We start from the raw sequence: 23,461 nt of genomic DNA, 5'->3' as shown, positions 1-23,461 counted from the left end.
TCACACCTCTCTATATCAACAGTCTGGCGACTCATAAAAAATATTTAATCTGAATTACTTCTTCCAGATTTAAATCATACGTAAAAATATTACCATCTTTTATGAAATAATCGTCTCTAACCTTTATTTTATGACCCTTAGCTTTTTCCTGACTTATCATTAAAGTTAATTTTTTCCTTCTGATCCTGGATCTCTTGCATAGATCTGCTATAAATAGAAACTTTCCCTTTCCTGTACCGGATAACTTTGACCTCTTTTTCCAAAACTCTCGCAAAATCGAGTTTCTCTCATAGCTAGAACTTAATAAAATTTTCACAATAGATTTATCTTCTCCATCTGACACACTGACCACACCATCAGGCAAACAGTCAGGTAATCCTAGGTCGTTCTTAATATAATAATTAATTTCATCCGTGAGATCGTTTGTCTTGAACGGGAAGTTCAGGACTATAATATTGTTCTTTACCTTCTCGTTTCTCAAAGAATCAATTTGAAACTCCAGCTTACCTTGCAGTTGTTTGCCAGACTTAACTATCTGGTCGAGGTCGATCACTCTCTGGACGGCTTTATCCAAATCCTCTCTCAATTCTCTATTCTCTTTCTTTAGTGATGTTACTTCTGCTTTTATCGTACTTAAATCTGATTTTAGCTGTACAAACTTTTCCTGAATCAACTCGTATATTCCTTTTAAAGTGTATTGAGTCTCTTCCGTTTCACATTCTTCTTTTTCCGCTGCCGATACAAAGTAGTCTTGAATATTTGAGTCTCTCACTATCCCACTTTTAGTTTTAGAAGGGGTTTCTACAATTTGTTCTTGTTCACCATTCTTCAGATTTGATAACTCATCTCCTCTCTCTAAGACTTTCGCGCTACCTTTCCGGGGTCTTCCACGCCTCTTACTTTGCATATCTGCACGATCAATCTCCTGAGGAGATCTAGCCAAAGGCCCGGGGTTAGACTCTATCCCCGCCATTTGCAATAAACACCTTATTAAACTTATTCTTAGAATATTTGTGTATTCGTGAACTTTCTGATACACCATATTCAATTACTTTCCACACTGCTACCGTAAAACGTCACTTCTAGCCTCACTTGAAAAGTCACCAACACCGTCCACGACTCCACGACTCCACGACTCCCCCTCACACAGTGATAACAAGTTAATGTCAAGTATGTTCGAAAAGTTTGTCATTGCTCATGATACACGCCATTGTTATCAAACTGTATTGACATAAGTACGTATTTTGAGCAATAAACTGTGTGTATTTCTTCATACCTATGACTATTTCTTTCAAACATTTACACAAAATGGCGTGCATTGCTTTCAGATATTTTTGGGTATACAGGCGACAATTTATGTTATCCGTGTGAACCACATGTCGTTTCGTACTAATTAATTGATGTTCTGAAACTTTCTAATTGGAAAGTTTGCTCTATCTGTTTTCGTTTTCGATTTGCACTGCCTATCTTCCAAATTTTGTCACTAGGGGCACTGCTGTCATTTGAATTAGGTTGGGCGTAGTCGCTTTACTATATCATTACCTCACTTGCATAGCTATAGGTCTCTCTGTTTGCAAGAATTTTCCGGTTAAAGAGACTTTCCTATGCACCCTGTATATCCAAAACATATAACACTAATACTATAATTGTCATACTTGAAAATACAAAATGAATAGCTCAGGGCAATAATGGACCTAAGCCTCATTAAGAAAATTTTGAGAAAAAACTTTAGCCTGTTTGTACAAATCCTAAAATCAAGTTTATATATGAGGGCAGTTTTTGTTTCAACCTTTATGGTTCATAAAACAAAGACAAGTGTAAATAACAAAATTAATTTATTACCAAAAGTTTGGTACAAATATGATTACTTTTTGACATAATTACTGTGAAAATTGAAGAGGGGATTGCAAAGCTCATCCAAAGATATGACAAATGCCTCATAGAATGTTGCCACCAGTAACTTGAGATTTGTCTTAACATTTTTTTGAAGATCATCATTAGTCTCAAACCTCTGCCCTCCTAGCCACTTTTTCAGTTCAGGGAAGAGGTAGAAGTTGCTGGATGTTCAAAAAGTTTCCATTGAAACTGCTGAAGAAGCTGTTGAATTACAGCAGTACTGTGAGGTCAAGCATTTTCATGAGTCAGCAAAACTCAAAGTCATCATGCCTCTTCTTTTGTTCTGAATGGCTCTCTGCAGTTGTCGTAAAGTCTTACAATAAACAGCTTCATTGATCGTAGTCCCTAGTTCCATAAACTCAATAAACAACACACCTTTTTGGTCCCAAAACATGGTAGCCACAACCTTCCTGTTGTGGAAGGTTTGTTTGAACTTTTTCAGTTTGTTTGGTGAGTTTGAGTGCATCCATTGTTTGTGATTGTTCTTTTGTTTCAGAGGTGACACATTGAACCCAAGTCTCATCTCCAGTCATAATTGATGTCAAAAAATTGTCACCTTCAGCTTCATTATGGATGAGGAATGTCAGCACTGCTGCCATTCAGTGACTTTTGTGGTCATCTGACAACTTTAAAAACCATTGAGCGCACAGTATTTTGTAACATACATGATCTGTTATGATCCTGTAAACAGATGATCTTGAAACTTCAGGAAATGCCACACACAACTCATTTATGGTAAACCTTTGTTTGTTTTTTTTTTTTTTTTTTTTTGAACCATGTGGTCAACTTGTTAAACATTGTCTTCTGTTGTGAAAGACTTGCATCCTTGTCCCCCTTCATCATGAACATTGGTTCGGCCTTCTTTAAATTTCCTTTACTGTTCATGCACAACACCATCACTCATAAAGTTTTCACTGTATACCCGGCTCATTCTTTGATGAATTTCCTCAGCACTTTTCCCTTCAGCTTGAAGAAACCAAATTACACTATGCATATCGCACTTGACAGGAGTGTCAATCGTAGCAGCCATGTTTACGTGCCTGCAACTAAGCTCATAATGGTGTAATGATATTGAAAGTGGCAGTGGCTATAGTGGAGATGTACAATCGCCCTCCGTGCATACCCGCCTCCTTCCACTTGATTGGCTGTTAACCTGCACGATCGGAAGTTGAAACAAAAACTGTCTATATACATTTGCAAAACTTTATTTTCCTTTTTTGTTTTAAAATATACTTTATTGAATACTAGCCTCTTAAAAGAAGTAACAAATTTCATATTTTTAACTTAATAAAAATGTTTATAGCTTTATGTCCTTCACAAATTTTGTATTATTACATGTATTAAAAAGTGATTTTAAAATAACTATGTTGTAAGGAGGTAAGAGCTAAGGATATTTTTTGAAAATAATTTTTAAAAATATTTTCAGCTTGTAGGTCCATTTCAAAAATTGTTAGCATATAGGATCAGAGAACATAAATATAACATTAATATGTTAACTACTCTTGCTCAACATGCAAGTAAACCTGAGATTCAGCAGATTTCAATGGGGCCCAAAAACAAATATATGTTAAACACAAATTTCAAATTGCAGAAATATTAGAGATTTTTAAAGTTACATTAAGAGAACAATGCATTAATAGCAGTGTTGTGTGATGCTATTTATCACATGACAGTCTTTACTTGATTACCTTTAACTTTTTCTGATTACTTGTTGCCATGTCAAGTTTTACTGTGTGTATATTTAAAATGCATTTGCAAGTTTACAACAAGGTCACTTCAGAATGGTGATGATATCTGTTGAGTGATAGCTAGAAGATGTTTGCTAGTGGCTTGCAACTTTCATTGCAGATTGTATTTGATGAATGCAAAATTTTAAAAAATATCACTTAGGCACTTTATTGCCACAACCTCTTCAAATAATAAAATATGTTACTATCTATGATATGCACTTTTTTTTTATAATACAGGATGTTCTGCTCAAAAGTAACCAATTTTAATTTGCCATAAAAAATGAATGGTTTAAGATACATAAAAGCAACAAGTGGGATTTGGTGGGACTTATCAAATTTTATAGAGATATTTTATACTGCAAGATAGTGGAGAAATTAAATCGTGAACATTATTGTCCAGTCATGGCTTTGCCACAGGAGAAAGTGCAGGCTGTGGTCTGGTACACTCAATACCATGGCTACCCCGTATCTGATCTAATCCCCTTAGATTTCTTTGTGGGATTTTCTCTCATATAAAATCTTGAATATATGCACTTTCTTTGCATAGCTGCATCAAAATAATTGCTTATTGTACCCTGATAATTGTTTCTCATTTAACAAATCTGTTCAAAATAATATATCCAATATTACAATTTATAATACTGAGTTCTTAGTAAAATATAAGAATTCAAAATACATGTAAAGAACTAATGCAATAATTAATGCAATTTATCAGATATCTAAGATGGACCAAGAACTATAGAGTAATTTAGATTTAGTCAATCAATAAATATCTTTAATAAAATCTCATTTGAAGTCCCCATATTATATATCAGATGTGGGCAAATGTGGCTCTTTTTGAGTTACATGTGGCTCTTGCTGAAAGTGTTAATTTCTGCTTTTTATTATTATTTTTACAATTTTATTTCCACAATTTTGTGAAAATATGTTTATTATAAATATAATATAAAACAAATATTGAATTTTTTTATTATATAATAAAATCGCGGTACAGAATAAAAAAGTACAGAACTGCGGCTCCCATGCATTTTGCAAAACCTACACTTCGGCTCCCAGTGAACTTTTCTTTGCCCACCTGTTATATATGTTCTTTCTTTTTCAGCAATTAAAAATTTTAAATGCTAAGTAAGTCACATATATATAATGTTAACAATTTATATAATCATACATAAACATACTCATATTTTCTAATTTACATATATAACTTACATCTAAATTTATCTTCCAATGTGCCTCTGGATAAAAGGACAAGACCAACTTTATAGGATAAGATTCTTATATAGCCTGTCCGAGTAACTCTAAAAAATAATTTTTAAAAATAATTGTTTAAAATTACATTATTAAAAAGTTTTAAAATAATTTTAAATTCAATATAATATATAATATATTATGTTTGATATTAAATTTTTAAAATAAGATTTTATTATTAAATGAATTTAAAATTTAATAATATAGTTAAGTAAAATCATTTATTTAACAACAGTGATAATGTTTGAATTGAATGTTTGATTATCTTCAAATAGAAAACATTGGAAAACTCTAATAAAATAAAAACTAAAAATGTAATAATATTATCCTGCTTAACAATTTTTTTATTAGCTATTAATATATACTTAATCCTTGATTTATAAGGTAGATTGGTTTCATATAAAATCAGTCTCAGTTTACATGATTTTAGCATTTATATAAGAAATGAAAGAATAGGTTCCAAGTTTCCATTTTTTTGTTTTTATTAATCATTACAAAATGAATGGAAATGAATTTCAAATGTCTTCTTCACTTGTAGCTAAAAGATTTCCTCTTCTGAGTTAAAAATCTCACTTTTATTACTAACATCCTCAATCCCAATTTTTTCCCCTCCCCAATTACAGTAATGATAAACATTCATGCTCTTCAATAAAATTCATTGTTTTTTATTCTTGTCTTTTTTTTACAATAAATTTCCTGATATTGAGCTAGGTTTAATACATAAAATATAAAGTTGTAATATAGTAGAAAATGGTAAATCCTATTCTCTTTGAATTTATGAGTAAAAACTGAGAAAAGAGCTGTGACATAATTGAATCATTCTAAAGGATTCTCGACACGTTACACATATGCGACATGTCAAGAAAAATAGTATAAATTCATTAACATTTTACTGAATAAAAAGCAGGGCTGCGGAGTTGGTAAAAAAACACTTGACTCTGACTCCTGATAATTTTAGTAGGCCGACTCCGACTCCGGCAAAATTAAAAACCAAGTCATTTTATGGGAGCAGAGGCACTCATAGGTGGTTTACCTTACTATATACTCTGAAATGAACTTTGGGCATTTACCCAAATACTTCTATAGTTAGTATTTTTAATATTTAACATACATTAATATTTATTTGTATAAAAAATTTAATTTTTTACAAATATTTAATAAGAGGAAAAAGGGGAGCAATAAAATTCTACATCTACACATCTTTATTCCACAGCATTCACACTTCAATTTCACCTTTCCAGAAAAGTTAGTCCAACTAAAAAGCCCCTTGTACTAGCTAGTACTTCAGCCCCTTGTTCAGAAAAGAAAATTATATACTCTGATCAATTAGTCTGGCTCATTCAGAAAAATAGAGTACTTATTTAGAGCAGGGATAATAAAGGAATGAATTAAAAATATTCAAATTCAATTGGGTCAAAATAATTTAACTACTAAACACAAATACTACAAGGAAAACTATTGATACATATTTAATAAATTAAATTGTTGCATTTTGTATTTAAAATAAATGAATTATAACAAATAATAACATCACTACGCCTGATGAGTATATAATAAATCACCAAACGATCGCCTAAATATCAGGCTACAATATGACTACTTGAATGATGGTACAAAGTAATTTGTACCATCATTAATGCATTTAAGTAACCATATTGTAGTCCGATATTTAGGTGATCGTTTGGTGATTTATTATGAATTATAACAAACGTACTACACCTTTTAAGTATCCAGTAGAAAGTTTTATTAGAACAAAAACGTTTTCGGCCGCATTAATCAGCCTTCGTCAGTTAACGAATATCAAAAACGAACAAAACTCGAAATTACAAAAAAACGGCGTTTGAAATTTACAAACAACCGCACTTGCGCATTGACGGGTTTAAGCCCCGTTTTCCATATCAAAAACGTGTATCAAAAACGAACAAAATTCGAAAATTACAAAACGGCGTTCGAAATTTTACAAAAAACCGCGCCTGCGCATTGACGGGTTTAAGCCCCGTTTTCCGTGTCAAAACGTGATGCTAGTCGACAAGAGATTTCCAGGCCGATGATAGGCCGTCCGCATCCCGGTGGTTGATGCAAAGCGTAGATAAGTGCGCCTTATGTATTTCCATTTTTTCCAAGTATTTGATAGCCTGCCTGGATCGAGTGGCTCTGACAATGGAGGCCTTATCCCAATGCACCGTTATATCTTGTTGCCTAGCAAAGGTCGCTAGGACCGTGCTGTCACTGCCACAGGTTATTGAGTATTTATGCTCTTTTATTCTTTGTTTGAGGTTACGTAAAGTGGCGCCTACGTATACAATGTCGGTGTTAAAACGATGATCTTTTATCGGTATAGAATATACCCCTGTTAACTCAATGGAGCGATCTCTCCTCTTGTCGTTTCTCAGTAAGCGGTAAATCGTTGGATTGCGTTTGTAAATTACGCGCAAGTTCTTCTCTCTGGCCACATTTTTGACAACCTTCTGAAGAAAAGGCATATAAGCTCAACACAACTGCTTTCCGTGAATTTCCATCGTTGCGCTGCCGACTGTTCTTCTGCAATTTAGTTATTAGGCGATCAACAACACTTCTTTGGTAACCATGCTGTGCAGCCACCTTTTGTATGTAGGACAACTCCTTTAAAGTGTCTTGAATACTTGAGCAGTGAGTGGGTGTAAGCTCGCCGGATCCAGGAACGAAACGCCGCCATCTTAAACTGTCCGGGGTCTATAGAGTTACTGGGGATGACGAGGGGGTGATATACTGGTTTCCGAGTAGGACACTCGTTCGATCTCGCCTTCTAGCAGGCGGAAACCAGTATATCACCCCCTCACACTCGTCATCCCCAGTAACTCTATAGACCCCGGACAGTTTAAGATGGCGGCATTTCATTCCTGGATCCGGCGAGCTTACACCCACTGGTCAAGTATTCAAGACACTTTAAAGGAGTTGTCCTACATACGAAAGGTGGCTGCACAGCATAGTTACCAAAGAAGTGTTGTTGATCGCCTAATAACTAAATTGCAGAAGAACAGCCGGCAGCGCAACGGTGGAAATTCACGGAAAGCAGTTGTGTTGAGCTATATGCCTTTTCTTAAGAAGGTTGTCAAAAATGTGGCCAGAGAGAAGAACTTGTGCGTAATTTACAAACGCAATCCAACGATTTACCGCTTACTGAGAAACGACAAGAGGAGAGATCGCTCCATTGAGTTAACAGGGGTATATTCTATACCGATAAAAGATCATCGTTTTAACACCGACATTGTATACGTAGGCGCCACTTTACGTAACCTCAAACAAAGAATAAAAGAGCATAAATACTCAATAACCTGTGGCAGTGACAGCACGGTCCTAGCGACCTTTGCTAGGCAACAAGATATAACGGTGCATTGGGATAAGGCCTCCATTGTCAGAGCCACTCGATCCAGGCAGGCTATCAAATACTTGGAAAAAATGGAAATACATAAGGCGCACTTATCTACGCTTTGCATCAACCACCGGGATGCGGACGGCCTATCATCGGCCTGGAAATCTCTTGTTGACTAGCATCACGTTTTGACACGGAAAACGGGCTTAAACCCGTCAATGCGCAGGCGTGGTTTTTTGTAAAATTTCGAACGCCGTTTTGTAATTTTCGAATTTTGTTCGTTTTTGATACACGTTTTTGATATGGAAAACGGGGCTTAAACCCGTCAATGCGCAAGTGCGGTTGTTTGTAAATTTCAAACGCCGTTTTTTTTTTGTAATTTCGAGTTTTGTTCGTTTTTGATATTCGTTAACTGATGAAGGCTGATTAATGCGGCCGAAAACGTTTTTATTCTAATAAAACTTCCTACTGGATACTTAAAAGGTGTAGTATGTTTGTTTTACAGTCCAGTAAACGTTTCTCTTTTATATGAATTATAACAAAACACAAAAACATTTTAAAAAATTAATAAATATAAAATAAATTTTCTTTCATTTAAATAAAAAAACCTAAATTAAATTTAAAATGCTGGAGTCGGGAAAAATGTGCTGACTCCAAATCTGACCCCTCTGGCCAGAAATTCCTCCCATCTCCGACTCCACAGCCCTGATAAAAAGTGTAAATCAGTGTGACTGTTATTTTTCATTGACTAAGACTTTGAATCTTAAATTTCATCAAATTTTACCAAAGATCAATCTTTTTGTCAAGCGGAATTTCCCTTGGCATTACAAGAAATTTAAAGTTATGATAATACAGTAAAACCTCTCATGTGGCCATCCATGACATTCTCCTGTAAATTTGCATTAGTTTTAATATAAATCAAATAACAAACACACTGTAAAACTTAATTTTAAAACCAGAAGCTTTAATTCACTTTGTCAAACATTTTTGATCTAATAATAGATCTGCTTCAGTCTATAAAACTTAATTACATAAATATAATATTCCAGAATTAAAATATTATGTGATAAATAACTCTAGATGAAACACAGAACAACTTTTGAAATTCAAATGTATTTCTAAATTTAAATATTGTAACGTTCATATGAACTGTACATTCCTGAATTAGAATATTAAGTTTTTATAGACCTGAAGCAAGCCTATTATTTAATTCAACTTTGACAAATGTTTTTGATTTAAGTCTGCTGGTTTTAAAATTAAAGTTAATGGTGATATGTGTTCCAGAATGATTCATCCAGAATGTGTGAGTAATTTTACCAAACTTATGTTTCTCCCAGCAAAATTGTGAAAAAATTAACACACACAAATGCTTTTGATCTACTACTAAGACCTGCTTCAGTCTTTCCCAGTTTATGGAAAAGTGAAACACATAAATCAAACTCCACTTTGATGGTCACCTCACGTAAGTGGCTGGATAAGTGTCCTAAAGTGACATTTTTATCCCCATTTATGTAGCCAACAATAGGAAAACCCCATGTTCCTAAACTGTTTAAAACATTATGTACTGTTTGAATGTACTGTATGAATGTACTGTTTAAAACATTTTAAATCAAACTGAGATTTACTGTTATAGTTTTGGAATAGTTTGCTGAGATTCTTCTAGCAGATAACATTTAAATGAAGATTTATTTTATTTCCAAAATTTAGTAAGAAGAAAGACAATTATATATTTGTTCAATAATTTCATACAAAATCTGATTGTATTTTGTAAAATATAATTATGTAAATCAGCAGTTAGTTTGATTTTTTGGGATAAGGCAATGTAACACATGGGTGATCTGCCAAGGAGGTACTTCCTGGGAGGATTTTCTATGAGAAACTGGCCCCTTTAGGCATTAGATATGTAAAGAAAATTCAGAAAACTCCACAAAGCCAGCCCATTGGTGAGAAACAACTTGTAACAAAACTACTACCAGTGTTCAGAAGTTTTATCCACTTGGTCACTGGTAAGAATTCCATTCAGTACTGTATGGTAAAGTTCTTGAATGAATCCTACTAAAAATAGCTTGCATTCACTGTATTGTACATGTAATCTGTACTTCAATAATCTATTATTTAGTGTTAACATTACCCTTGTACGAAAGTTTAAATTACAGTATTTTGCAAAAAATATATTGTACAGTATTATTTGAATTTATTATTATTATTTCTTTACTTTCATAACATATATTAAACTTTTAGCAGGATTCAATACAGTATTCTAATTACATTCTGTATGTTGATTTTTTCATAATCCCACCTGGATGACTGACCACCTCACTTATGTAGTCATGTAAGTGAGATTTTACTGTATGTAGAATTGGTTCCTAAAGTATTCATACCAATAATCAATTCTAATTTTTTTCATTATATATGACAATATTTCAATAGTAACTCCTATTATTTGTAATTACAAATATAAAAAAATTATATACTTACGTATCATAAAGGTTGAGTAACCAATTTAAACACAGATCAATACATAATGGTACATTAACCAATGAAGAATTGTCAGAAGCTAAACCTTCATATATAGTAGAAATACAAGTAATCATTTCAGGAACACTAATCAACTTGTCATTCTGTGCTCTTAATCCATGTTGATCAAATGCATTAATGATGTTGTTCAGATTTGCCAAATCCACTAAAAAAATTGAAAAACATAAATATGAGATTTGAAAAAATATAAAAGTAATTAATTCATTTAAAAGATTTATATAAGAAATATGGTAACCACAGGTTTTAAATACTTTTACTTCTAAGAAAAGAATTATTCACTTATATAGGCCTACTCATATATAATAAATTTTATTAAATGTATTACATTTTTTTGTAGAGTATCAATGCAAATTCAATAAAATTGACTATCCTAACATTTTTATAAATATTAAAAATGTAGAAATGATTACTACTTTATCTATAAAGCTCATCCTGAAAGTTTTCTTGATTTCATCAATGTGCTTTTTTAAATCCTACCTACAAAAATTCACTAATATTTCTACTATTATAGTATTTTTGGGTCAAATTGTTTTACAAAAAAATTCTAATCTAAAGCTCAATTTCTATTACTATATATCATAATATGGACTTTTTACCTAGGAGTTCAACTGTTCAAACTATAAAACTATTCAACAAATAGTTTTATTGTCTTCACTCCTAGCTAAAAATGTTTTGTTATTAAAAAACTTTATTGTATTTTTATTTTTAGATGATATATATATATATAAAAACCCAATAAAGATAAAAAAGAAAAAAACATTAAAACCTGTTCAAAATGAAAAAAATAATTTGATATTGTGCAATTCTGATTTACACAGGTTTTAAACTGCACCAGATAATCATACAATTACTATATTTTACTATAACAAGTTTAGTTTTTAATAGTAAAATCATTTTACATAAATAAAAAAATTTATTATGCTTAATCCAAAGTGATTCCAACTAGAGATGAAAGTATGTGATTGAAAACCTAGCATAAGTTCTAAGAAACAATGAGAACTTTTTGCAAATACTTCTTGGATATGATCCTTATGAGCTCACATGGCAATGAACAACCAATTTGAGTACCAAAAACTAGTTCCGTGCTCTGCCATTGAAAATTATACTCATATTACAGTAATACAGAATTCAAGCTATATTGAAATTTTGATAATTATTAGATTGAGATCATGAAGTTAACTTCATAAATTATATAGTATGCATAACACTGATCTCTGAAAAGACAAGACAATGGAAATGAACATACCTTTCTGATTAAATGACAAAAATAAATTTGTTCAGAGTACAGACCAAAAAAAGATGCAATGTTCTACTAGTATCTCTAGATTAGGCAACATACATGTAAGTATTCTGCAGTTCAGATTAGCTGCCCATTTTTATGGCATCGTGGTATCATACAAAGGAAAACTTATAGATATTCATAGTAATCTGCACTTACAAGTTAGTAAATTCAAATATGAGATACAATATTGTGTTTCTAGACTTCACAGCACAAGTAGTAGCTGTGAGAATGCAAGTACATTTATAGCACAATGTCACTATAAATTATGTCTTTTCTGAATGTTTTGTTTCTGATTTTTTTCCTTCTGTTTTAACAATACTGCATATTTTAATCTACATTCTCATAGTGAGTGTGTGCTTAATTGTTCAGAGACAAATAATAATAAAAAGTAACCTAATACAGAAAATAGAAAAGAGATATTAACTGGAAATAAAAAATTAACCCACTTGCAGTCCTGATATATATGTTATGGACAAAGTGATTAATAAGGGCATTGTAATAAATTTCAATAATTTATCAAATTGACTGGTCATTATGAATACTGCTACCACCTAGTCAGGCAAAGTGATGATAATACGTTGAGGAGTGATCATCCGACATACGCTAGCCAATCAAAACTTACATTTTAGTTGCTCATGCGTATTGCATTTAGTGCCAAATTTTAAATTTATGTGACCAGTAGTTAATCTTTTTCTTTGACAAAAGTAACAATCATGGAGGAATCATTAAGTGAAATGAACAACCTATTAAATGAGTTAATAGCAGAAAAAGGTGAAAACAATTAAATTTTTACAAAATCTGCATATTTGTTAATGATAGAAAAAGTGAGAGTCAAAAATGGAAGTTACTTCTAACTTACCGGAAGAATATCAATTAGTAGTACTTTGAAATAATTCACAAAAAATAAATATTTCTAAATGAAATAAGTGGAGTTTTTTTAATCAAATTTAAAATTTGGTACTAAACACAATACACACACATGACTGTGTGCTGACTTGCTAGCATATGTCAGATGATCACTCCTCAACGTATTATCATCACTTTGCCTGACTAGGTGGTAGCAATATTCATAATGACTAGTCAATTTGATAAATGAATCAATATTTATCACACTGTGCGCCCTTTTTGGTCATTATTCATGATGCCTGGTCATTATGAATAATGCCCAATTAATCACTTTGTCCATAACATTATATATATATATATCATAGAAGTGTACTTAGAAATTAAATTCATAAAGAATGAATTTAGTTTCTAAATATAAACATTATATTGTATACTGTTTGAATATTGTATACTGTTTGAATAAACTCTACCATATTTCTCCTATTTAGCTATATTGGCTAACATTAAGATTCATATGGTAGAGTTTATTCAAACAGTATACAATATAATGTTTATATTTAGAAACTAAATTCATTCTTTATGAATTTAATTTCTAAGTACACTTCTATGAAAAATTTTATTATGTTAATAATAAACTGATTATTTATCATGTGATTGTGATAGTAAGAAAACCATTTTAATGAAATTACTTACAGCATAATCTTTTTTGAACAGTGCGAAGTTTCATGGCTGTCCTGTATGCTGAATATCTTACATCATTCAATTCAGCTGTAAAAATAATTAATCCATAATAAAATCATTATATTCTGTAAAAATACAAATTTTAATATACTTTACCAATATATAAATTTAATAGCATATACAGCATATGCATTTAAAATTTTATAATTTAATTGATCTAAATCTAATAATGAATAAATTCACATAAAATTTCAAAAAATATTCATTTTTATTTACTTATATTAACAGTAATTTCATTTATGTTCTAAATTTTATAATTTAATTGTTGAAATTCTAAATTTTGTTTTATTATTACTGATGGTCTTACCACTATTATTTAGAAGCACCTGTTTGTCACTAAAAAAATAAGGAATAAACGAATAATTTTACCATCTTCCTAATAGCTATCAAATGAGTCACTTATCATTACTTGTTTGTAACACTGCTGCGTATGCACTGCTTGTATTTATCAAGGTGATGGGTAGATTTCAAATAAATGAAAATCATCTTATCTTAAATTAAAACATGTAGAGAAACTGATTCTAAAACTAGCACTGCTTATAATTAAAAACAAGAGTGTATTTAACATGTTATGTAGCTATTGATTTCTTTAATTCTAAACTGTCATCTATTGAAAAAGACACTACTGACTTAATAAAAATGTTTGTGTACATTCAATTTTAAAACTACTGTAGCCATAGAATTATAGATGCTAAATTTATAAATTTAGCCATAGAATTTTGAGTATCTCTAAACAAAGAAAAGAAAATTTATGTTCATTACATTTTGTTTTATGTTTACAACATTCTTAGAATAATAATAATACTGTTAAAATTCTATTCTTCTGTAAAAATGACATGTACCAATGGTGTATCTTAATATAATCTTTTTCAGGATGCTTCAAATGGTAATTTGACATGCCCATTATGTTATTATATCTTCACAGATAATGACAATTATACTAGAAAGTTTCTTTTGATATCAAGTGTAAAATATCATTGACTATATACACATTAAAGATTTTAAATTTATAACAAGATAATTTTAAAATCTTCTATATCATATTTCAAAGTTGTTATTCTGTAATTTACATAACTGAAGAAACTTTTTTAGTTAAACAAAAGTATACTTAACTTTAATTAAAATTTGCAAGTAATGCTTTAACATTATTTTAACATTTATTATAATTTTTAGCAAACTATTATAAGATGCTCCTGATTTCAGAAATATTAAAATATGTAAAAGAAATGTTAATCAATAAATATGATGGTTTAAAATACTTTTTACTATAATATCTATATATTTTTATGTATGGCTGATGAGAGTCTTGTGTACCGAAATGCATACTAGTAATAAAGTTGCATTCTGATGATAGAAGTGTCATTTTGATGTTACCAGTAGCAATATGATAAGTCTTTGTTATCTCTACTATAGTATTTGAGATATTAGTTTCAATAAAAATATTTGTTTAACCTGTTTAGATTAATAACTAAGTAATTATAAAATTTATTTATTTTATTGCTTAAATCAATAATTTGTTTCAAAAGGTTTCAATTTTAAATAGTAAGTGAATGAATACAGGTTCAAAAAACAATTTAATCAAGTCATAATATTCTAATTTTAATATAAATTCAATAAATCAATTACATGATATTATTATCATTATAATATAATCTTTTAAAAACAATTAAAATAGCACAGTATCCTAAGATTGTATGTAATTTTATTTCATGGAGTATAAACATATAATATGTAATTTATTATAATAATAATATAAAATATATATTTGATAAAATTAGATTTATTTTAATAATTTACCTAAAGAATCCATTAGCTCAATCATTTTAGGATGGTCCCAATGTGTTGTTTCTGTCAAATGGCTGTTAAAAAAATTTAATTTATATTAATTAATTTTTAGTAAATATATTAACTACTTGATGATACTTACTTAACATAATAAGGCACTTTATTTCCAGCGACAGCTCTTTCCCAAGGATGTTCTACTGATACTAGAAATAAAATATTAAACTCTAATAAACTAAAGATATCAAATGTATTTTTAATTAATATGAAGAGCATATATTAATTTTAAGTTTTCATTTAATTATTATTTATAATTGTAAATATTTTATATACTGTTTTTTTTGCATATAATTAGAAAATGATATGAATATTAATAATAATAAAATATTAAATGTTACTGAACTCTTAATGAATTAAAGTGGTCTATTACAACTGTTAAAAAATTAACTCTAAATTATACTTTACATGGTGGCACATAAAGTATTTGAATGACATGGTAATGATTAATTTGCCAGTACAGAGATTGTAGGTACTGTAGAAAATTGACTAAAAATTAAAAATTAAGATTACTAAAATAGATACAAAGTTTTAAGTTTAAGAAACTAATTTCATTAAATGAATTTTTATCAATTAGAACATCATCTCTGGATAAAACATACAAACATTAGTATTATAAATATTTTGATTGAAAAATCACTATTAACATGGTTTAAAATTTAACAATTTATTACCATTTAAGTCATCCTATTTATATCTATAGTAAGAATTTTATTCAATCAAACTATAAAAAAATACATTAAATAAAAATAATAGAATCTATAAAAAAACTCATAATTGTTTAGGAATTGGGTTCTAGGACAAGTTTTGTAGTAAATACTAATATTAATCATTACTAAAATATTATAAGCTGTAGATTTTGTGTGTGTTTAACTGTGATTAAATTTTCTTTCTACATTCATTAATCATCACATGAAAACTGCATTGTGAAATAAATTTTTGAATGAATCTATATCAGTGTGATCAAAAACCTGGATCTAATTAATTCTTATATACACAACTGAACAGAGGCAAAAATCCTTTTTTAGTATTGTTCAAGAAAAACAAACACTGACTATGCAGAGACATTTAGAAAAGTAATGATGGGACAACAAAAAATATATATACCATATTTTTTTTGTGAATAACCAATGGGTTATCATCTATGTTTAGAAGACAATTTATAAGAATATGGATTATATACTAATTTTAATTGTAATTACAAGCAGCCACTGATCCATAACTACAGGATTCACAGTGGAGGCTGGTTAAGTAAAGGTTTTATTTTTGTTCTAATAATTTTCTAGAGGTTATATGCATAAAAGTATGATAAATAAAATGAAATTTTTGAACGAATTGTTCTATTAAAACTGAAAAAAGGTCATATTGCAACAAAAATAGTAGTTGAATTTTGATAATTTAAAGTGAGATTAATAACATATATATATAGATTAACTAGACATGCAAATAAAAACAGACAATAACCTTCCTGTAAATCAGCTGAATGATAGTTGTTCAAAGACAATAACTTACAAGACAACTTTTTAATACACATTTGATGTCAAAATATATTTGATAAAATAGCTATTTATTCAAATTTTGACTTAATGCATCAAGATGGATGAGGTCTCTCTTATTATTTGTGAAATTGAAAAACTAGCAAATTTCTGTTAAGAATTTGATCATCATAATTTAATTATCATAAATGAAAAATAATAATTATAAACTAAGAATTTATTATTGTAAGAATAATACTTATTTTTAGTTCAGAGAAAGTATTATTATGATTATAGCACAGACAATGCTTCTAAATTTAAAATGTTTTCTCACATTTTTAATGGGAAATATAATTCTTAGTTTTAAAAATAATTCTTATTTTGTTGATATTAAACTGAATTAAATTTTACATCTAACTTTGTCTTATTTTGATTATATGTAAGAAAAAATAACAAATTTGCAAACAGTTCAAATTTTTATCAACAAATAAATAAAAACTAATGATATTAATTACAGAAAAAAAATTATTCCAAAGAAAAATGAAAGTAACAATTTTACACTATGATTTTCAAATTTTCTAATTTTTTGGGCATGCTACAATCTCAAAGTTTTTATTTATATTTAGATTGTCTTTGGCTTTTTCTGTAGTTGTGCTCAATTTGATTTATGTTTTGCATATAACAAACAGCAGATATAAAAGCAATAAAGATTTACTTACTAAATACATTTTTGCATAAATATGAAATTAGATTGAAAAAAATATAATGTCTACAATAATTTGTTTTAATTTAGATTGGTAATTTGCTTTTTGTCCTTATGTTACAATATGAATCTTATCACATACAATATGAGGACTTATCACACACTATTGTCTTAGTTGGAGCAACGTAAGTGTGATTACAACTATAGGAAAATTTATAAACCACATTGTTTTTCCAGAAATGTTGTTAATAGTTTCATTCTTGTTATAGTTTTATTTACCTCACAATATGTTTCATAAGCAACAATTATAACCTCTGGTTGCTATTTGTACTTTATACATAATATATCATATGTGAAAAAACCCTGAAAGTGAAGTCATCCACATCTGCAACAAAATAGTGTGTTCCTTTTTACGTGGTATGATCCAAAAGTTCGGGGACTGCAGTAATCTATGACAACAAAAGCATGTATTTGAAGTTACAGCGTATGAAATAGATTCTACCAAACCACCTTTACGTGTTCAGGTTAATTTCACTCATGTCACGTGATTAAACCGTGAGTGCTGCTGTTTTTTTCCGGAGATAGTTACCTTTGTTCTGCGACGTAATAACAGTGGCATTTCAAGAACAACCTCCAACATTTCGACTTTGCCATGGTAGAATCACTGTACACCTTTCTTAGTAATTTTAAAGTCTCCATAGGTGTTTTACCTAAACGCTGACAAAATTTAATGTTGGAAGTTGTTCTTGAAACTCCACTTTTATTACGTCGCAGAACAAAGGTAACTATCTCCGGAAAAAACAGCAGCGCTCGCGGTTTAATCACATGACTTGGGTGAAATTAACCTGAACATGTAGAGGTGGTTTGGTAGAATCCATTTCATACACTGTAACTTCAAATACATGCTTTCGTTGTCATATATTACTGCAGTCCCCAAACTTTTGGATCGTACCACGTAGTATGTATTAAAAATGTAATTTTGTACTATTTTAATCCAAGACCCAAATGTTTGCAACAAAAAAAAACCACTTGTATTTTATTAGATGCCTGTATATCCACCTAATTGTAACAAATACGGCTGAAGAGGGACAGACAACCTGTCCAAAATGCATACTGTCATTGTCATAAACCTGTGTCTACTAACTTGTGTGATTACTCTGACCAGAGTCTATCAGGGAGGCAGCTGTCCAGGCCTCCCAATATTAGGAGCCTCAACTTGGCAAGTCAATATGTTAGAAATGAAAATAGCAATTGTACATTCTCTGGTTGTGGAAACAATACTTTAAATCTTGTCAGAGTGGATTCAGCAGAATCTCGCAAAGAAGCAATAAAAATTTGATGAACAGTACCACAAAAAGTTTATTTTTTTAGTGGAAGTCCAAAAAGATGGGAGGTTTTAAAAATCATTTAGCATGCTATTCCTTACATGATATTTCAAAAACAAGATGGTCAGCAAGGCTAGAAGCTGTGAAACCAGTGGCTCTAAATTTGAAATTTTTGTGATCTGCTTTGAATAAATCGATTTAAGAAGACTTCCTGTTGATGCACAAACACAGATTCTTGCTTTTAAAAAATGCTTGTCAAAATTTGAATGTTTTCTTATGTCTACAGTTTGGCTGGAAATACTAGTGTTATTATGTCAAACGAATCTCATTATCAAATCTCGTAAAGCAACATTGGATGTAGAAAAAGATAATATTGAGAACCTAATTAAAGATATAGAACAACTTAAGAAAACATGGAAATCCGTTCTTGATGAATGTAAAAAAATTGCAACCAAAAATGAAATCACTCCAGAATTTGAAATAAATTGTCGATTAAAAGACCAAAAATCTGTTAAAAATGTTTAAATGAAAATATTCTTCAACAAAATTATCAATTCAATAATAGATGGACTTACAAGTCGATTTCAAGTAATTTTTTTTGAAGTTTATGGAAATTTAATGAAATGGATCAAAAGAATATAGTTTCAAAGGCAAAATTATTGCTAGAGAAATATAAAAATGAAATAAGTGACAAAATTATAGAACTAGTACTGCTGAAGTGGTTCATAAATCCAATTTTAAACTAAGCACGAAACCAGCAGAATTACTTCAGGAAATTATTGACATGGCATTTGTAAACATATTTCCCAATGTAACAATTGCATTTCAAATTTTTTTAACCTTGCCTGTGAGTGTAGCAGAAGGTGAGAGCTCATTTAGTGTTCTGAAAAGAATTTAAAACTATATACAATCAACAATGTTTCAGAAATGGTTAAATGAACTAAACTTACCTAAACGCTGACAAAATTTAGTGTGAATTTGCTAACATTAAAGCATGCAAAGCTTCTGTAAAATAATTAAATGTAATAATCCAAAAAATATTAAATACCATTGAGTTTATTTTCTAGTTCACAATTTTATTTTAAATGTTGGTCTCTAAAATATTAGTTGCCCTGAACCTCACGTTTTCTCTGAAAGGTCCTGACTATGACAATTGTGTGTGATAAATTCTCCATAGAGCCAAAACTTAGTCCTCATAGATTCATATTGTTTAATTTACTTAAAATTAAAATTTTCTGCCTAGAAAGTTTTGAAATTTTTTAAAGAAATAATTTGTTATTTAATTTCAAAAATTACATTTAAAACAACAGTTTACAGCAATTTATAAGAATTTGATGGTAAAATGATACTGATAAATAATAACTAGTTTTATATATCATTAAAAAAATTTGTTATATGACTGATCATCATCATGATATAGTACCTATAATAAAAAAACATTTACACAATTTGAAAATCAGTTACTTCTTGAATAAATTGTAATTTACTTTTTGTTTTCAAAGTAATAAGAACAGTGTTCTAAAAGTAAAAATTTATCTAAAAACATTTATTGAATAACACCTTGAAATTTTTAAAACTTCTATGATCTTCCATGCAAATATAAAATTTTATGATAATTTTTACTATTCTAATGTTTCAGACAAGAATGTCATCTTATTTATTATATTTATAAATTTTTGAAGGAGAAAAAATATTGTTTTTCTAGAAGATTTCTGCATTATTTTATTGCATTCACTTTCAATCTGAAAGTCTAATTGGATCTTTGCTATAGAATATTCTTTTATGACGAAATTATGAAATGATCAAGAAATTTGTACAATTAAAAATCATAATAAAATTGATATTTCAGGAAATAATTTAACAGATTTAAGTAAACATTACAACAATCAGCTTTTGTTAGTATTTTGCAAAAATCAGATCAATTGAAAAAATAATAAAATATTTTTAATTGTTATTGTAAAATTCTCACCACTGAGAAACTGCTGCTGTGCCGTGCCCTGATCTAATAAGGAATGTTCTAACTGTTTAAATCTATCATCAATTGCAAGTTGTAGCATTCTCCATCTGGTATTTAATTCTTCTAATCTGTTTAGATTAGCATGTGATAATAAAACATTACAACCAGTTATTCTAGCTGCTGATTCATTAACTTCATCTACATATTTCTGAAGTGGAGTACAATGTTCTTTGAAAGCCTAAAACAAAAATAAAAAAGTTAAAAGTAAAATAACTGTTTTTTACATTGTAGAAGAAATGAGTTGTTGAGTTAATTTAATTCAAAAATATATCCATTATCAATGAAGACATAAAAGAACTCAATTTTCATTTCTTTCTACTTATTCAAAGAGAAGTTTTTACAAATAAAAAAAGTTTTATAAATTAGAAATTATTATTCATATTTTCTAATAATGGCAGTTACTTTTATTTTATGTTTGAATTACTCTGAAGTTGAGCCTCTGTATGTAAAACCACCATTTATAACTTGATCTAATTTTTCTCTAAATATATGTTAAAACTTTACAGTAAAATTGAAATTATATATAAACAAACAAACTTGTAACTATATAATTAAGTTTATTAATTTATTTTTTGACAATTAAAATTATATGTTTAATTGTTCCACTCTTCCACAAACTGGGTAAGTAAATAAAATAACGAACACTAACTTAATTTTTTAACCATCCTGCTGGGAGAAACAAACACAAAATAATGCTTTTGGTCTACTTCTAAGACTTGCTTTAGGTTATTGAAATTGCTTCGATATTCAAAGATGGAATGCACTGGAGAAAATAGCCGTATAAATTTGAATTCAAATTTTAAATTAAATTATTAAATTCAATGGAGTGTATCCACTTGTAGATGAAGTAATAAGTCTTCTATAATAATGTATCATATAGAGCCTGCCAAGTATGTGAAATTTATTTTTCTTCTTTAAAGTTGATACTCATTCCTGCTTTTCTGCTTTAAAGATTTCTAGCATCTCCAAAACCATTTTGTTCATTTTTATAATTAATTTTGCTTGTTGTAAGTCAGCTTAAATATTGTTTTCATCAGCATATATTGAAAATTTGACAGGTTGCCTTTTTTTTTATATTCAGTTTTTGTTCTGTTAAGAAATTTTTAAGTGATCTCTTGGTTAAACCTGTGTGTATTAGGTCATTTCAGAATTTTTCATCCCTAATTGATATATTATAAATCCCAGGAGCTCTTTTCCATTGTAGAGAAGCTTAAAACTGTGCTTGTTCCTTTTATACATTATTTTGGCTGTTGTATAAGACCCAACTTCTTTAAATATATTTTCCAAGTGCCTTTTGTAAGTGATAATTTCAATTGATAAATAAAATCTAGGTTTGATGTATTGTGCATGTGAGTAGTAGTATTTAGACATTCTGGTTCCATTGATTTTGTCTTGTACATGCGGGCTAATTTGTAAATTAAACTCTAGGGTAGTCAGGTTATAGCTATGTCCTTTGTGTTCTAGTTCTGCCTTCATTTCTATTTTATTACAAATGAATGTAAGCCAGCTCTTCTTATGAGGGCTTTAAAGGCAGTGATTTTATATCCAAATGGGTTGTTAGAATCAGCTAATATATATAATGGAACAAAATTTGGCTTATAGTTTACATTTGTATTAAAGTGATTACCATTGAAATAAATTGAAATATGTAAAAAGTGTTGTTTGTTTAGTCTAATTGTGGGCCACTGGTGTTGTTTGTTTGGTCTAATTGTAGAAGCAAGTCATACAGATTGTTGTTCATGGACTGCAGAGTTCATCTATGTTAGATTTAGTATTCCAAATATCTTTTATATATGAAAATGTTCTGGAGAAATTTAAGTAAGACTTTGGCCTCCAAGAATTGAATCACCATTTCACATAGGTCCCCTTTATCTGGGGATCTATGAAGTGTATTACAGGATCTGTACAGACATGGAAAGTCAAGGAATCTGCAAATACTGCAGAATCCATTTGTTGCTCTCGTATTTTTTTGATCTGAACATCTCTAAATTTGGTTCAGTATAGGGAGGTCTACAAAAACTGGAGTGATCAAACAAATGGCAAAATTTGTCATGCTTATATCTCATAAACTATAAATCATTCAAATCTAACAAACTTCCTATCTAGCAAAATTTAAATTATGTTTTTATTTAAAATGGTGGGTAGTGGGGGGAGGGGTAGCAGTTGCATGTGAACACTGAAAATGTGTGTAGCTGCATGATATTTGGGTAGGGAAACTGAATTGCAAAGAGATAGGTTATTGAAATTAGTGTTGATTTGTACAGAATGACAGGATCTACAATATTATTTAGCAATAATAACCAATAAAATAGAATTAGTAAAGTTATAAGCCAATATATAACTGTGTCAATTGAAGAAAATTTTCATAATGTTGAAAAAACTGCACAGGAAATATGAACAGACATGTAAGAAACGTATATCATTGAAAAGAAAAATTTAAAAAGAATCAGAAAAGCTCAAAATGACTAA

General features: G+C 29.5%; 1 protein-coding gene across 6 annotated transcripts in view; it reads right to left on the bottom strand.

The window, feature by feature from the left end:
* Dys (Dystrophin) overlaps nt 1-23,461 on the bottom strand; it is a 514,896-nt gene that overhangs the window by 59,161 nt on the left and 432,274 nt on the right. For all 6 annotated transcript variants that reach the window (XM_067286836.1, XM_067286831.1, XM_067286830.1 and 3 more), the window contains 6 exons: nt 20,945-21,170; nt 15,561-15,621; nt 15,431-15,492; nt 13,586-13,660; nt 10,705-10,909; nt 4,836-4,924 (listed from right to left, as the gene is read on the bottom strand). In XM_067286836.1, coding sequence (XP_067142937.1) covers nt 4,836-4,924; nt 10,705-10,909; nt 13,586-13,660; nt 15,431-15,492; nt 15,561-15,621; nt 20,945-21,170 — 718 coding nt within the window. The remainder of the gene's footprint in view (nt 1-4,835; nt 4,925-10,704; nt 10,910-13,585; nt 13,661-15,430; nt 15,493-15,560; nt 15,622-20,944; nt 21,171-23,461) is intronic.

This window comes from Centruroides vittatus, unplaced genomic scaffold, assembly GCF_030686945.1.
Source record: "Centruroides vittatus isolate TY-2023 unplaced genomic scaffold, ASM3068694v2 scaffold_386, whole genome shotgun sequence".
Classification (NCBI taxonomy): domain Eukaryota; kingdom Metazoa; phylum Arthropoda; class Arachnida; order Scorpiones; family Buthidae; genus Centruroides; species Centruroides vittatus.
The sequence above is the reverse complement of the archived record's forward strand: the minus strand, read 5'-3'. Positions and strand labels throughout refer to the sequence as shown.